Source organism: Thunnus albacares, chromosome 13, assembly GCF_914725855.1.
Source record: "Thunnus albacares chromosome 13, fThuAlb1.1, whole genome shotgun sequence".
NCBI lineage: Eukaryota > Metazoa > Chordata > Actinopteri > Scombriformes > Scombridae > Thunnus > Thunnus albacares.
In genome coordinates, this window is record NC_058118.1 from 32,505,916 (window position 1) to 32,522,342 (window position 16,427).

The 16,427-nt window shown below is 39.6% G+C and overlaps 2 protein-coding genes across 2 annotated transcripts; one reads left to right on the forward strand and one right to left on the reverse strand.

Annotated features, from left to right (window-relative positions):
* Positions 1-5,836: 5,836 nt before the first annotated feature.
* LOC122995584 (GTPase IMAP family member 8-like) lies at positions 5,837-10,086 on the reverse strand. The gene is made up of 3 exons (XM_044370891.1): positions 10,002-10,086; positions 7,461-8,025; positions 5,837-7,022 (listed from the first exon to the last, which is right to left on the reverse strand). Exons 1-3 carry the CDS (start codon positions 10,029-10,031, stop codon positions 6,241-6,243), a joined length of 1,377 nt encoding a protein of 458 aa, XP_044226826.1. The 5' UTR covers positions 10,032-10,086; the 3' UTR covers positions 5,837-6,240.
* Positions 10,087-10,246: 160 nt separating this feature from the next.
* Positions 10,247-15,193, forward strand: LOC122995519 (GTPase IMAP family member 7-like). Its single transcript, XM_044370806.1, has 4 exons — positions 10,247-10,295; positions 12,806-12,847; positions 13,918-14,022; positions 14,184-15,193. Exons 1-4 carry the CDS (start codon positions 10,274-10,276, stop codon positions 14,954-14,956), a joined length of 942 nt encoding a protein of 313 aa, XP_044226741.1. The 5' UTR covers positions 10,247-10,273; the 3' UTR covers positions 14,957-15,193.
* The last annotated feature ends 1,234 nt before the right edge of the window (positions 15,194-16,427 follow it).

Below are 16,427 nucleotides of genomic sequence, written 5' to 3' on the forward strand. Positions count from 1 at the left end.
GAGCGAAGACAGCACCAGAGCAGTAGATGAGGTAACAAAATGTTCCTTCATGAATTCATTTTTACACTTTGTTTATGGTATGAATTAAACAAACAAGATCTAAAGTGTTAGTTTGTGTGTTTAAGGGATGCTGGTAGGTGGATTTTGTGACCTTTGGATAGAGCCAGGCTAGCTGTTTCCCCCCCTGTTTCCAGTCTTTATGCTAAGCTAAGCTAACTGGCTGCGGGCTGAGGCTTCATATTTAGGCTACATGAATGAGAGAGGTATCCGGCGGCATGTAAAGGCTTCTATGTTGCATATCTCCATCGTCTCCTGTTCTCCCTCTAATATCTATAAAAGTATCTGTAAACTATTAGTGTTAAACGTTCCAGACAAACTACAACACTTTATTTTGCTTTTTTCTCATGTAGCCTACCACTGTTTAAAAACTACATTACCCAGAGGACACTGGGGCCCACCCAGATAAACAGAGAGCAATGAGGTTTTGTCTGTAAATGTTGGTTTAACAGACTGAACATCAGTAACCAGCTGTTGCCATGGTGACACATCTCGTTTCATCATCACCAGGTGCGTCCTCACCGACTCTGCAAAGCATCTCCAGATTAGGTGATTTTAAATGTTTCAGATGAACTGAAGGATTACGTTTTCTCTTTCAAACATGTCTGAAACCGGTTGGATGGTCTGGAGAGCTGAAATCAATCAATCAATCAATCTATCTATCTATCTATCTATCTATCTATCTATCTATCTATCTATCTATCTATCTATCTAACTAGCCATCTATCTAGCTAGCTAGCTAGCTCGCTTACCACAGCATTTACAACCTGAGCTAGTGTGAAACGCCCTCGACGGGCTTTTAAAACACATAAAACTCAACGATACACATACAAACATTACGACATGAAACTCAACAACGAAGTACAGCAAAGCAACACAAAGAGTTCCACATGTTGAACAGAAAACTCATCACAAGAGACCTGACTGTTGACCAGGAAGTAACACAACAACGTAAATGTGCATCAACCTAACTGCAGCATGATGATGTCAACAGTCTCTAATGAGTCTGAATGTGTCCGTTTGCTTTTATGACCTTTGTTCAGCATTTTAATAGACTTGCAGCTGTTTGTTCGCAGAGCTGCAGTCAGAAACTCTGTAAACAGGCAGTAGATGTAAACGTGTGTTTAAGGGTCTAATTATAGAACTGAAATGTTGTTCAGAGCAAACTGCAGCTTCACAGACACAAACATCTGACAAACTTCACAAAACTTTACTGGATTTATCAGTTTTAACACAACTGACTGCAGTTATAATCATGTTTTACAACCAGCATCAGCAGCACATCTCACTGTGAGTCCAGCAGGACAACAAGGACGAGACGGAAATCCCGGTTATCAAACAGACAGGTAACCGTCCGTCTCTGGAAAGCGTCACACAGGTCAGAAAGCTCGGCGTCATGCTGTTGGACGCTGACCTTACTTTCCAGAGACGCATTAGCAGCATAATTAAAACCAGATTGTATCATTTAAGAAATATGGTGAAGGTAAGGAGCTTTTTATCTCAGGAGGACGCTGAAGAACTCGTCCATGCTTTCGTTTCCAGCCGGCTAGACGACTGTAACGCTGCTCACAGGAAAACCAGAAAAGCATCTGGACCAGCTGCAGCTTCTCCAGATTGAAGCTGCTCCAGTTTCAACTAGAAGAAAGACGTAGGAGCTGATAGAAACCTGTGCTGAGGCTTCCTGTAAATGTCTGACTCCACAGTTATCTCTCTGACCAGTGATGAACCAGTAAGACTCTGCAGGTCTAACTGGTTCAGGTCTGAAACAGATCGTCCTCCAAAGGCTGCTCCAACACTGTCCTCTTTTTAATGGTTTAAAGTTTAAAGAACGCTCAGCACTGTACAGTTCTGAAGAACAATAACTAATATAATATAATATAAATAAAAGGTAACAGACAGTAATATAGTAAAGTGAAGCTGCCTTCTCATCTTCTCTGAACCACCAACCAAGATGGAGCTTCTGTCTGTCTGGATCAGTTCTGCATTTCCAGTCTTTCACAGCTGACTGGTCACTAGCACACATAACCTGGCAGAGAATTCAGTCATTGCTAATAATCTCCTTTATACAGTAGTGGACTTTGTTCCCTAAAGTCTTGCCAGAGCCCGTTCAGTTACGTACCCTCTGAAGGCCTGATCGATGGCGTCTACATGGTGTCCAATAGAAGTGATTGAGGATTTTAAGTTGAATGAGTTTTATGTCCCTTGACAGCTTCCTTTGATTTTGGGATATCCTGTTCCATCCTAACTCACTGAACAACAGGTTTAAATCTTTCTCCCAGACAGTCTGTTGGCAGTTTAGTAGCCTGGCAGAACGTCTTGGAGGAGAACCGAGAGGTATAATGAGCCGGTCCAAATATTCTGATGCTATCAGAGAGCAGTTTAGATTGTTGCTCTTGAAGAGCTCAGCACAGTAGACAACACTTCAGTTCTAAGTGCTGCCAGATACTGGAAGGAGGGAAACCAAACTGCTGGATTAACTCTTTGAAAGATTTCAGTAAATTGTCCTTAAACAGATCAAATGTTTAAATCCCTTCATTTATCCATAACTTCAGATTAAGCCATAAGCCTGACTCCGAGTTAAGATGATGTTATGGACCCTTCCACCTTTTTCCATACGTCCTGCAGATGAGAGAGGACGAGGTGAGACTGCCTCTGATGGATAAAGATGGCAGACAGCATGTGACCATGGAGGAGCTCTTTCTGGTGGGAGGGACCATCAGGCGATATGTCGCAAACTAAATGCATAAAGATAAAAGTTTGAGTTTTAGAAGTCGGATGGAGCGTTTCTGACTTGTTCCAGTTAACTTTGTAGTCAGAAGGCTTTGAAAAATAGTTAATAATATAAAAAAAAAGCAGTAATAGATGTTAGAGGGTCAGATGCAAAGCATCCTGAGAGTTGCATCTGCTGGAGGTTCAAGCCAAACAAAAGAGATCAGAGTCCCAACAAAGATATTAAAGCTTTTCTATTGATGTAAAGTCTGATGTTTAGGAAGCTGTCGACACTGTTTCCGTATGTCTCTGCATCTGTTACACCATCACGACTGGCCTGGAGCCAATCAGGGTCCGGTATTCAGCCGACACCAGTGTGATGTGGAAACTTGAAGCCTGCAGAACAAAAACACTGAGATGAAGTTTACAGTGACGGAGGAGACATCTGGAGTCCAGCAGGAGACGATATCTGAAGGTAGTAGTAGTAAGAGTAGTAGTAGTAGTATTTAGTAGTAGTAATAGTAGTAAAAGTAGTAGTAGTAGTATTTAGTAGTAGTAATAGTAATAGTAGTAGTATTTAGTAGTAGTAATAGTAGTAGTAGTAGTATTTAGTAGTAGTAATAGTAGTAGTAGTAGTATTTAGTAGTAGTAATAGTAGTAATAGTAGTAGTAGTAGTATTTAGTATTAGTAATAGTAATAGTAGTAGTATTTAGTAGTAGTAAGAGTAGTAGTAGTAGTATTTAGTAGTAGTAATAGTACTTTATATACATCTTACAACATGTCTGGAAGGAATCTGTAAACAGTCTTGTTTTGGTCTTTAATTTGTCCAACAAACTACTAGAATATGTAACTAATGTCAATAACACCATCAGTTAGTAGTAGTATTTAGTAGTAGTACTAGTAGTAGTAGTAGTATTTAGTAGTAGTAATAGTAATAGTAGTAGTATTTAGTAGTAGTAATAGTAGTAGTAATAGTAGTAGTAGTTTAATTTGTCCAACACACTACTAGAATATGTAACTAATGTCAATAACACCATCAGTTAGTAGTAGTATTTAGTAGTAGTAATACTAGTAGTAGTAGTATTTAGTAGTAGTAAGAGTACTTTATATACATCTTACAACATGTCTGGAGGGAATCTGTAAACAGTCTTGTTTTGGTCTTTAATTTGTCCAACACACTAGAATATGTAACTAATGTCAATAACACCATCAGTTAGTAGTAGTATTTAGTAGTAGTACTAGTAGTAGTAGTAGTATTTAGTAGTAGTAATACTAGTAGTAGTAGTTTAATTTGTCCATCACACTACTAGAATATGTAACTAATGTCAATAACACCATCAGTTAGTAGTAGTATTTAGTAGTAGTAATACTAGTAGTAGTAGTTTAATTTGTCCAACACACTACTAGAATATGTAACTAATGTCAATAACACCATCAGTTAGTAGTAGTATTTAGTAGTAGTAATATTAGTAGTAGTAGTTTAATTTGTCCAACACACTACTAGAATATGTAACTAATGTCAATAACACCATCAGTTAGTAGTAGTATTTAGTAGTAGTAATACTGGTAGTAGTAGTTTAATTTGTCCAACACACTACTAGAATATGTAACTAATGACAATAACACCATCAGTTAGTAGTAGTATTTAGTAGTAGTAATACTAGTAGTAGTAGTTTAATTTGTCCATCACACTACTAGAATATGTAACTAATGTCAATAACACCATCAGTTAGTAGTAGTATTTAGTAGTAGTACTAGTAGTAGTAGTAGTAGTATTTAGTAGTAGTAATAATAGTAGTAGTAGTATTTAGTAGTAGTAAGAGTAGTAGTAGTAGTATTTAGTAGTAGTAATAGTAGTAGTTGTAGTATTTAGTAGTAGTACTAGTGGTAGTAGTAGTATTTAGTAGTAGTAATAGTAGTAGTAGTAGTATTTAGTAGTAGTAAGAGTACTTTATATACATCTTACAACATGTCTGGAAGGAATCTGTAAACAGTCTTGTTTTGGTCTTTAATTTGTCCAACAAACTACTAGAATATGTAACTAATGTCAATAACACCATCAGTTAGTAGTAGTATTTAGTAGTAGTAATACTAGTAGTAGTAGTTTAATTTGTCCATCACACTACTAGAATATGTAACTAATGTCAATAACACCATCAGTTAGTAGTAGTATTTAGTAGTAGTAATACTAGTAGTAGTAGTTTAATTTGTCCAACACACTACTAGAATATGTAACTAATGTCAATAACACCATCAGTTAGTAGTAGTATTTAGTAGTAGTAATATTAGTAGTAGTAGTTTAATTTGTCCAACACACTACTAGAATATGTAACTAATGTCAATAACACCATCAGTTAGTAGTAGTATTTAGTAGTAGTAATACTAGTAGTAGTAGTTTAATTTGTCCATCACACTACTAGAATATGTAACTAATGTCAATAACACCATCAGTTAGTAGTAGTATTTAGTAGTAGTAATACTAGTAGTAGTAGTTTAATTTGTCCAACACACTACTAGAATATGTAACTAATGACAATAACACCATCAGTTCATCTCTGTAATGACGCAGCAGCGCCGCCTGCTGGAGGAAAGCAAACATTACAGCTGCTGGCTGAGAAATATTCACATCCTTCACTCTCAGGACAAGTTCAACGTTTTTTTGGGAAATAAAGTTTTTGAGCATATGGAGGAAGATCAGACGGATGATGATGAATTTGAAATGTTTTCTAAAGCTTGTGGTCAGAACATGTTGCACATATAAACATACAGAACAGATGTTTCAGTTGCCACAGTTCCACAACAACAGTCTGTGCAGTGAAATATGAATAAAATCTGAGTGTCAGGATGTTTTTGTTGTGTTTTCAGGTGAAAGGTGCTGCTGAGGATGTAGATCATCACCTCTCTGGTTTGTTTTCATCAGACCTGCAGTATGTGAGGCACCTGATCAGCTGATCAGCTGATGATCAGCTGATGGAGGAAACTTCAACTTCAAGCTTCATTTTAACTAAAAGCTTAAAAATAAGCATCACTTGTATTTCATTAATTGAATGTTTATTTGTATAGAGACAAGTATAGTATGAACTAACACCACATATTACAGTATATAAAATACATAAAACTGAACAATAAAATTCACATGGAGCTGCAAAAATTCATATTCATTCATACATGTATACAATAACTTGTAAATATTCAAACTAATTGTAACATTTGGTCGACTTTGAAACAGTTCAAACTATGTATAAAGCAACATATCAATTATTACCTGAAAGTATCCAAAAGTTGTTTAAAATGAGAGAAAGTCGATGTGATCTGAGAGGAATTTACATGTTTAAGTAAAGATCAGTGAGGACTGATGTAATAAATCATTGTATTTCAGTCAAAGGTGTGAATTTATGAACAGTGTTTCTGACAGGAAGGGAGGTTAGAGATGGGTCGAGTCCAAGAGTTGAGTCCAGATTATGATACATAATTCATTGAGCCTGGAGCTCTACAGCCTCTCCATCACTGCCCTCATGTTCTTCACTTAGTCTGGTATACCTGGTTCTACTGCGATTTGTATCCATTTCCTGGAGCTTCTGTTTGAACCATTCCAGGAATTCATCCCGTTTTATGGAAACTTTCACTGGAAGCGTCTGAACCTTGAAGAACCTGTCAGTGGTGTAGGGCCCTGTTGCACTAGCTGTGATCATCTCATCTATTTTACTCAGCAGGTCTTGAACCTGCTGTCTGTTTCCTCTCTTTGTGTTGTCAAACACACAGTACCTACCATTACACATGGAGACCAGTTTAGACACATCTCTGTTGGCCTGAATCAGATTATCAATGGGCTGACCTCCTAACTGATCTCCATGAGTGAACAGCACTATGGTGTACTTAGAAGCATCACTGCCGAACAGTTTTGGCAGCATCTTAAACAGTATGACATGTGCATCAGAGACTCTGCCCTGTTTGACCACAATGATGAAGGCGTGTGGTTCCTGACTGGCCTCATCTATTGCCTTCATGATCTCATCGTACAGCTTTCTGGGAGTCAGAACTCTTCCAGTGAACCCAGGAGTGTCGACCACAGTGATCTGCCAACCCTCCACCTCTGCTGACTCAGAGACACTCTCTGTAGTGATTGGATCAAAGCTACAGCCTGATATAAACTGATTTGACCCCAGGATGGTGTTTCCTGATAAACTCTTCCCGTCTCCGGGTAGACCCAGCAGAACGATCCTCCTGACCACGCCATACAGTCTGGGACGAACAACTGAAAGAAAGAAAACAGAGAAACATCAAAATTATGAAAAATGTGGACGTTCTGATATCATCAATCACAAAGATCATCAATCATTCTGCTAATAGCTAATGATTGATGATCTTTGTGTTGATCAGTGACGGTTTCCAGGTGATGAACTATTGATGCTGTAAAGGTGTAATGAAGCTGCTCTGCTGTTGCAGAACCTTTGAACCGTCTTTTTCTCCAGCAGGTGGAGCAGAGAGGAGTATTGATATGAGAGGAGCTGATCAGTGAGGCTCATGTGTTCAGTTTGAGACTCTCTGGTGTTTCTCAGACAGCATCACTCTGTATTTAACTCACTTCACAGCAGAACTGTTAGATGAACTGATGAACTGATGGACTGATGGACTCATTAAAGCCTCTGGCAGCATCACCTGATGAGACTAACGAGTGTGAATCATTACTCACCGTCCTGAAGATGGCCTGACTTCAGCAGCAGCTCTCTGACTTGTTCCTGTCCTCCATTTTCATTGTTGAACACATGAGTTCCTGCAAACTTCCGAACAAGTCCTGGAAGTGGACTTTCTGGATCCTCGTTGAGAAAATCCTCCAGTGACATGTTGTTTAATTTATCTCCATTTGTGAAAAGCATATAACTGTCTGTCAACCCATCGTCTCCGACAGCTCTGACCGCTGCCTCCACAGCGTCCTTCTGCTCGCCGGTGAACCGTTCGATCTTCACCACAACCAGGAAGAGTTTACGTCTGGAGGACCGCAGGAGGTTCTGACAGCAGGTCCTGATCTCCTCCTCCTTCTCTGAGCCTAATATTCCTGGAGTGTCGATCACTGAGATCTGCTTCCCAAACACACTTCCTGTCTGCTCAGAGATCTGTTTTGTCACTGATGTGAAGGCCCGTCTTGACTCAAACGTTCCTTGTCCTAAGATGGTGTTTCCTGAAGCACTTTTACCGACTCCAGAGTGTCCCAGCAGCACGATGGTCAGATGTGGATCCATGTCTAAACACCAGAGAACCTGCAGACACAACGGAGAGGTTAGAAAGGCTCGATGGTGTTTCTGGGAAATGCCTGAAAGAAACGGCAGAAAGTATTAAACTGTTGTTGTGTCCAATTTTATTACAATTACATGGACTCTGTATTTTTGGTTTTCTGTTTATTACTGATAGGAGAGGCTGCAGCTTATAATGTGCTTGTGTATTTAAGTTATATTCGTGAATATTAGACAGTTTTGTGTATGTTGGTTAGTTGTGTAGTGTTCCATCAAGTGTCTTTTCACTCGTCTGTGTTCAGGAAACATAAAACAGAAGAACTGTGAGGGACTTTTATAAATATACTTCAGTAAATCTCCATTTTATTCGTGGTCACAACAAACAACCCAGAACAGTCGATTGTAGAAAAGATGAAACTGTGTCGCATAAAGAAGAGAAAACTAGAGCGAACAGAACAAACCTGCTGATGAAACTATATGAAGAATATAAACTACAGTTAACAAGGTGAAGGAGACAACTGGTACAAAACTGATGACAGATTAAATGCACACCTGTAGGCAGGTAGTGATGGTCTAAAGGTTAGAGTAGGTTGTTTATGATAACTGACGTGTGTATATTTATTACCCTACATGAATACAGAGTTACTGAACTTTATTGACTGTTTCAAACACATTGGGAGCATTTTAGAAGCAGCAGGTACTGACTTTTGTCAGCGACGAGTTCCTTGTTTTCCCGGCGGCAGAACAGGTGAAGAGAGCGGTGAATGACGTTACAGTTAATACTGTAAACATTTAAACACAGCAGAAGGATTCATGGTTTAGACTTTATTTAATTGTCTTTTTGTCTTCACAGCTTGAACAAAATGAGTGAATGAATAAATAAATAACTTCAAAATAACGCTGGCACACTTTTATTTCTTAAATTATAAACGCTGAGCTTTTAAATAAAAGGGATCAGTCCAATACAGGAGTGACCACGAATAAAATGGAGATTTACTGAAGTATTTTTATAAAAGTCCCTCACAGTTCTTCTGTTTTATGTTTCCTGAACACAGACAAGTGAAAAGACACTTGATGGAAGCGTCTGTTTCCGTCTGTCCGACCTTCTTTGACACACAGCTGAATTAAGCTTGACTGTTAGTTACCATGGTTACCATGGTTACTGAGCTGGGACTCATATAAACCGCAGTGATGGAGCAAACTCACTTAAATTAGCGACGCTTAATGAAATAAACCAGACTCTCCAGCCTGATGCTGCTGAGTCGGATCCACCTGCTCTGCTCCATGTGACAGGAACTTTGAATAATTATTAAAATAAAATGCAAAATATATTCAAAATCTGAGAATGTCACACGATACATCTCCTGCTCAGTACAAGTTAAATAAATATATTAAATAAAGTTAATATTGTTAAGTGAAGCTCTGTGTCTGTCTCTAAATGTTCCTACAGACAAACTTACAGCACTGAGTGTCTGTAACGACTGATTTTAGTCTTCAGGTTGTTTATGAAGCTCAACAGAAGCTGCAGCGTCTCTGATGTTTCTCATTTGGAACTTCCTGTTTTTCTGCAACATCCTCGATTCAATCTCAGCTGAAAACGTCCCGTTTTAAAAAAGAGACCTAATAATATAATAATATAATAATATAATAATATAATCAGTAAATGGTGCCTGTAGGTAGAAGACGGTCTGTCAGGAACATAATGGCGGTTTCTCCGGTGTGAACGGAACCGATTGAATTATCATAACAAACTAGATGAGTTCATCACAGTTTAGTCAACATGAAGCCTGAACATTAACTGTAAACCTTTAAAACTGACAACTTGTTCTCACTGATGAGGTGAAAAGTGTTACAGTGAAGACAAATGAACATAATTTAGCTCGTGATGACTGATATCAAACTTTTAAATGAGGAAGTAAAGAAATGTACATCAGAGTAATTCTGTTTAACTCTGAAAGAAGAGCAACATGTGACATTTAAAGACAGAAAGAAAACGGTCTGACCTGCTGACGGGTTCTGGTCTCAGTGTTCATATGATGGCGAGGAACCGTTTAACGATATTATTTCCTAGGATGGCGAAGTCATGACCCGCCCAACTCTGCCTCTGATTGGCTTACCTTGATATTCTTACCCTTACCAATCTCACTCCTCATGCCTGAACCCAACCAGCCCAGCCTACGAAGGAAACCAGTACTAGCCAATCAGAGCAGAGTATGGTGGGTCATGACTTCGCCATCCTAGGAAACGGAATAGGCGTCCTGTAAAGGCAGCAGTGATGGCAGCGACTCAAACTGTCGGTAAGTTCAACCTGACAGTTTGATATTTTACAACAGACTGACTGAAACTGTGATTATATTATTACATCATTATAGATTCTTTTGATTAATACTCACTATTGACTAATATTCACTGAGCAACAGTTAAGAGGCCTTAAATAAGTTTAAAGCGGCAAATTATTCTTTCTTTCTTTCTTTCTGTCGTCGGTTACTTTCACTGTCAGTTATCGTGCACGTGGACATCATGGATCGTTTCACACAGAAATCTCTTAAATCTCATTAATACGACGATCTGTGAATACGACAGATGGATAAATTAGGCAAAAGAAACAAATACACTTAAAGGCTAAAAGATATATTATAACTAAATAGACTCAAATATAAGAATAAATAGACTAAAAATAGAAGAGAGACTTGAGTTATAACCTGATAAAATAATTAAATAAAAAGAACAAAATGAAGGGAAAGAGGCTGGAGTACCTGCTCCCTGTTGTTGAGCAGAGGCAAAAACATTTGAATGTATTGCACATATTAATATGTACTGATTCATACCAGGAAGTTCAGTGTTTGCCCTCTAATTTTTTTCAATGGCAATAATAACAAGAAATATAATTTCCTTATGAAATTACTATTGTTTGGGAGCCTCTGTGCAGCACTGGTCCAGTACGTGAGTTAACCTCTGAGTCGTTGCCTGGGAAACTCTTCGTACGGCAGTGCGTAACGTGTGTGAGAGAGAAAATGTGAACAGGAAGTTGTCGGTCTGGCAGTAAATGTTCAGTACAGACTACAGTGTACCAGTTAATAAATACTGAAGCAAAAGTCACGACTGTTGTTTCCCCAACTGCTGGAAAAGTGAGGGAGGTTATTGGTTATATGGGTATAACTGGATGTCCCCCACTTCAAAACTCATTGCGGCGCCACTGGGACCATTTACAGTGTTAAACATAAATGTTACTGTTTGATGTGCTGCCTTCATCCAACACTTACAACTCAAGGCTGTCAGTCTTCAGGATGTGTCACATGTTGGTAGTGACTATAAATTCCTCTTTAGATGCAGATAAAGGTTTTTAATATACTGTAAATGTCTTTGCTTTTCTGCTGTTACCGTTTTGTCTGTTTTTAGTCGTCTGACAAGGGTTTGTTGTGATCTCTTCCGTCTTTAATGAGCCGTCTCAGGCCGGTGTGTAGACAGACGCTGTCTGAGGACTAAACACTTTATCAGCACAGCACCTTTCATACAGGCCACGGACAAGCTGATAGTCAGACAGAACAATCTGAGACTAATTCACACGAGAAATAAGAATTATAAAAAAGTAATAAGCTACAATAACAATAAAATAGAGTTAAGTAAAAACTAGATAAAATAAAACCAAAGAAGAGGGAAAAATAATCCACATATAGCTGCTATTTGATCAATAAATCAGCTTTATTGAAGTATCTGTTGCAGATGGAGGTCATTGAATGTTTCACTGAAGAGCATTTATGATGTGATGAATGATTGTGACAGAATAGTTCATCAGTGCTCCAAATCACCTGTTAGTGGAGAGCTGCGTCAACCATCATCTCTGCTGTTGGTTTAACATGTTGGAACACTGATCGGATGCTCATTAACTCACCCGCCATCAAAATATTCTTTACAAAGTTCATCATCATTGAATTTTTCCAAAATCCTGACGTAAGGAGGTTGATTACCTGCAGTTCACTAACCTCCTCTGACTGCCAGTTAGGACCTGATTCAGCCAGTTAGGACCTGATTCAGCCAGTTAGGACCTGATTCAGCCAGTTAGGACCTGATTCAGCCAGTTAGGAGCTGATTCAGCCAGTTAGGACCTGATTCGGCCAGTTAGGAGCTGATTCGGCCAGTTAGGAGCTGATTCGGCCAGTTAGGACCTGATTCGGCCAGTTAGGACCTGATTCGGCCAGTTAGGACCTGATTCAGCCAGTTAGGACCTGATTCAGCCAGTTAGGACCTGATTCAACCAGTTAGGAGCTGCTTTCAGCCAGTTAGGACCTGATTCAACCAGTTAGGAGCTGCTTTCAGCCAGTTAGGACCTGATTCAGCCAGTTAGGACCTGATTCGGCCAGTTAGGACCTGATTCAGCCAGTTAGGACCTGATTCAGCCAGTTAGGACCTGATTCAACCAGTTAGGAGCTGCTTTCAGCCAGTTAGGACCTGATTCAACCAGTTAGGAGCTGCTTTCAGCCAGTTAGGACCTGATTCAGCCAGTTAGGACCTGATTCGGCCAGTTAGGACCTGATTCAGCCAGTTAGGACCTGATTCAGCCAGTTAGGAGCTGCTTTCAGCTTGTTTTGTGAGGACAGCTGCAGGTTTGAACATTTAAACCTCTGATCTGTGTTTTTAATCTCGTTTCAGTGCAGCCGGCATGCTGCCCAACACCACCAATATATCCATTCTAATTCTGCTGCTATTGATTGATTTGATTATCTTCGTTATGATTCTGTTGTTATTTACAATGTTTGAGTTCATCAGTGGTCTGAATGATGAGTTCATTTGTTCTCTCTCTGCACAGATCCACTGAGAAAAAGAAGAGGCAGTATGGATAAACCTCCAGGTCTGAAACACATCTGTTTGACATCATATCTGTTCACCAACATCTCTGAGAGTGATTGAACATTTCATGGTGGATCTGTATTGTTTATGGCTCTGTGGAGGGCATATATATATATATATATATATATATATATATATATATATATATACGCCCTCCACATATATATGTAGTCAGTATATGAGGAACAACTGCAACAGACTCAAAGATACTAAAAACAGAAAACACTGATGTGAGAAGCAGGACTGAGGGAGGAAATCTGCATGTAGAGCTGTGACTTTATAAAACCAGTCAACTGACAGACAGTCATCATCTTCAGTGTTCAAACCTTTAAATTAAACTGTCTCGTATGTTTCTTGTGTCTGAACGTACAAACAATTTATCTCCACCTGGAAACCAGTCCGATTATTACACATGAGAAACAAGTCACTTCCTCTTGACTTCAGCCAGAGAGATCATGTTTAAATACCTTAAAAAGAGATGAGACGGTGCTAGATAATGTTTGATTATCTCTGATAAAGCTCTGCCTCCGGGATCTCACAGTGATTATTTAGGCCAGAAATGTTTGATTCTTCAGCAGCTTTTTATCATAAATTAAAGAGTTCGGTCTTGTTGTGATTTGGCGCTATATGAATAAAACTGATTGATTGATTGATAAAGTACAATACAGTTTGTGATGTTTTATGTCTGTTTTTTGCAGTAAAATTGCAGGAATTGAAAAATGCAAAAGTAAAATAATGTGATTTATTTAAACTGGTACCAGTGAAGAGTCTTATGTAACGACTTCCTGCAGATCACAGAAACAACTATATTACAGCTGAACATGAGAACCATAAGGACTCAAGGTTCTATAAAACAGAAAATACTGTACTTGAGTTCCATTTATAACCTTTATTAAATAAACTAGCAGCAAATAAAATCATCAATAACGTTGTTAAAATAAATCTAGTTTGATGTTTATGTCCGAACAACATCAGCTTGTTTTCTTCTGACTGTGTTAATTATCGACATTGATTAATATTTCACCAGTTCAGCTGCACAACGTCAGAGTCTCAGATGTTTCTGTGTTGCAGACTTGAGGCTGGTTCTTGTTGGGAAGACTGGAGCAGGAAAGAGCTCCAGTGGAAACACCATACTGGGAAGAGACGCCTTCTGTGCAGCAGTCAGTCAGTCCTCAGGTAACACACACACACACACACACACACACACACATATATACATATATATATATATCTGATCTCTGAAATAAACGCACTGTATTTCCTGCTTTGTGCTGATTGGATGTGAATGTTGCTGAGCAGCGGCTTTCTCTCTTTCTCTCTGTGTTTTCTCTCCGCAGTGACCAGACAGTGCTGTAAGCAGAGCGGCGAGGTGTTCGGCAGGAAGGCGACCATCGTCGACACGCCCGGCCTCTTCGACACCTCGTTACCCGAGCACACGGTGAAGAGAGAGATCTCTAAATGCATCAACATGTCGGCCCCGGGGCCCCACGCCATCCTGCTGGTCATCAAGGTGGGGCCTTTTACCGATGAGGAGCGAGACGCCGTGAGGCAGGTGGAGGAGATCTTTGGGGACGATGCCTGGAGGTACACCATCATCCTCTTCACCCAGGACGACCAAGCTGGACCAGATGTGGAGAGACAGCTGCTGGAGGCGGGAGGCGAGCTGCGGTCCATCCTGACGAAGGTGGAGAACAGATATCACGTCCTCAACAATGACAAAGCTGACGATCGTGGTCAGGTCCTGGATCTGCTGGAGAAGGTGGAGAAGATGGTTGAAAACAATGTAGGAGAGTTTTACTCCAACCCCACATACCTGCAGGTGGTCCACATGCTGGAGAAGAGGGAGGCGGAGCTCCGAGACTTCTATGAGAAGAAACTGGAGGAGAAAATAAAAGCTGTGGAGTTAAAGTACGAGAAGATGCTGAAGGAGGCTCGGCAGGTACGTCCAGACGTGAAAAGGCGACGTCAGTCTGAGCTGCAGGAGGTGAAACGGTTCTACCAGACTTTAAAGACAGATGTCCGACATGTTGTTGAGCAGACGGTGCCAACAGACTCCATGGAAGACATTCACAAGTTTCACATGACCCTCAAACTGAAATTTACCTCCTAAACACATCAGAGATGGTGAACAGACTGAAATGTTTGAACAGTGATGCAGCAGAAAGAAACTTTTGGATTCACACCGTGATGTTTAGTCTAGATGTGCCGTCACTAAAAGCTAACAGATATTAGCACACTTATACTTTTAAAAGGGTAAAAACAGAGAACACTGACATTTGTGATGGTGAACAAACCACCTGAAACATATTTACTATACTGTACATTTTGTAATAAACATCAAAAAGTTTGTTTGAGAGTGAAATATTAATATTCAGTTCCTTTACTGATATGATAATAAAACAGTGGTTCAACCAATGGCGCCGTGATCCACCCAAACCCCCAATATAACATGCTTTATATGCAAACAGATGGTGACTAACCAGGTAATCACGTTCTATCGTACGTACAGAATAAGTATATCGTCATTTGCAGGATGTAATCTTAAGCACATTTCTGTTTGAGTTTACAAATGTCAGTTTTCAATTCTTTGAGCAATCACCTCATGTGTATCTGATGTGACACCATTGTTGGGATCAATAACGCTCAGAGACCCAGCAGCCAGAGAGATCCTCCTCTGATCTGGAGGCAGCAGCAGACAGGAAGTTCAGTCCATCATGGCTCCCCTTCCCTCCTCTACTAACGTCACTGACGTTTACTTTCCCTTTTGACTCCAGTTTTTAGTCAAACTGACGTTTCTCTCACTGTGCAGGAAACAGGTAGAAATAGAGACGTGAAGTTTGCAGCAGCGTTTCAAAGCAATGGTGTCACAGTGTGACGTAACGAGGCCTCGTATCAGAAAGGTGTGGTGCTGGTTCTGGGTTTGGGGTTAGAAAACACTGTTCTCACTCAGAGGAAGTTGTTAGTTTGGTCTGAAGGTGAATCTGATCGTCTGTTTTTTCAGTCTGTGTGTCTCTGCTTTTTCGTTTGTTTGTAGTTTGTGTGTTTCCTGCTTCGTCTCAGGTGAGTCAGGTGAGGGTGGAGTTTCGTTAGATCTGATAAATGCTGTCGCTGCACAGAAACACAGGGTGTGTTTGATTCCAGTGTTCAAAAATACACTTAAAGAAGCTTGTAGAACAATGTTTGTCTGGTTGATCTATTTTAGATTTGGCAAACTTCCCAAAAACCAAAAAGGAAAGTCTGACTTCACACTGTTCTGGTGACACTGAGAGTGTTTACTGCACCATCAGATCATTACTGCTTTTGACTTTTTGTGATGCAGACTGAAGCAACAAGACATAACATACTCCCTGCACAATCACTGAACACAAACTGTGTAAATAATAACCTTTCATAAAAAACAGACACAAAATCTTAAGGCAAGAATATTCATATATTTGAGCACAATGTTTTTACAATCCCACAGTATCTGAAGAACAGTCCATAAAAAACCAAAATACTCCAACTCACGTTCTCTCTGGAAGTTATAATGAAACACTGAACTGTCACACAGACGCTGTTTACCTTCCAGTCACAGAAGGTTT

What these genes read in the sequence shown, in the direction of transcription:
- LOC122995584 (XM_044370891.1), bottom strand. Translation starts at nt 10,031, where the DNA reads ATGAACACTGAGACCAGAACCCGTCAGCAG. An exon ending in AGACCAGAACCCGTCAGCAG is followed by an intron (nt 8,026 to 10,001) that starts GTCAGACCGTTT and finishes TTGTGTCTGCAG; the next exon opens with GTTCTCTGGTGTTTAGACAT. An exon ending in GTCAGGCCATCTTCAGGACG is followed by an intron (nt 7,023 to 7,460) that starts GTGAGTAATGAT and finishes TCTTTCTTTCAG; the next exon opens with TTGTTCGTCCCAGACTGTAT.
- LOC122995519 (XM_044370806.1), top strand. Translation starts at nt 10,274, where the DNA reads ATGGCAGCGACTCAAACTGTCG. An exon ending in CAGTATGGATAAACCTCCAG is followed by an intron (nt 12,848 to 13,917) that starts GTCTGAAACACA and finishes TCTGTGTTGCAG; the next exon opens with ACTTGAGGCTGGTTCTTGTT. An exon ending in AGCAGTCAGTCAGTCCTCAG is followed by an intron (nt 14,023 to 14,183) that starts GTAACACACACA and finishes TTCTCTCCGCAG; the next exon opens with TGACCAGACAGTGCTGTAAG.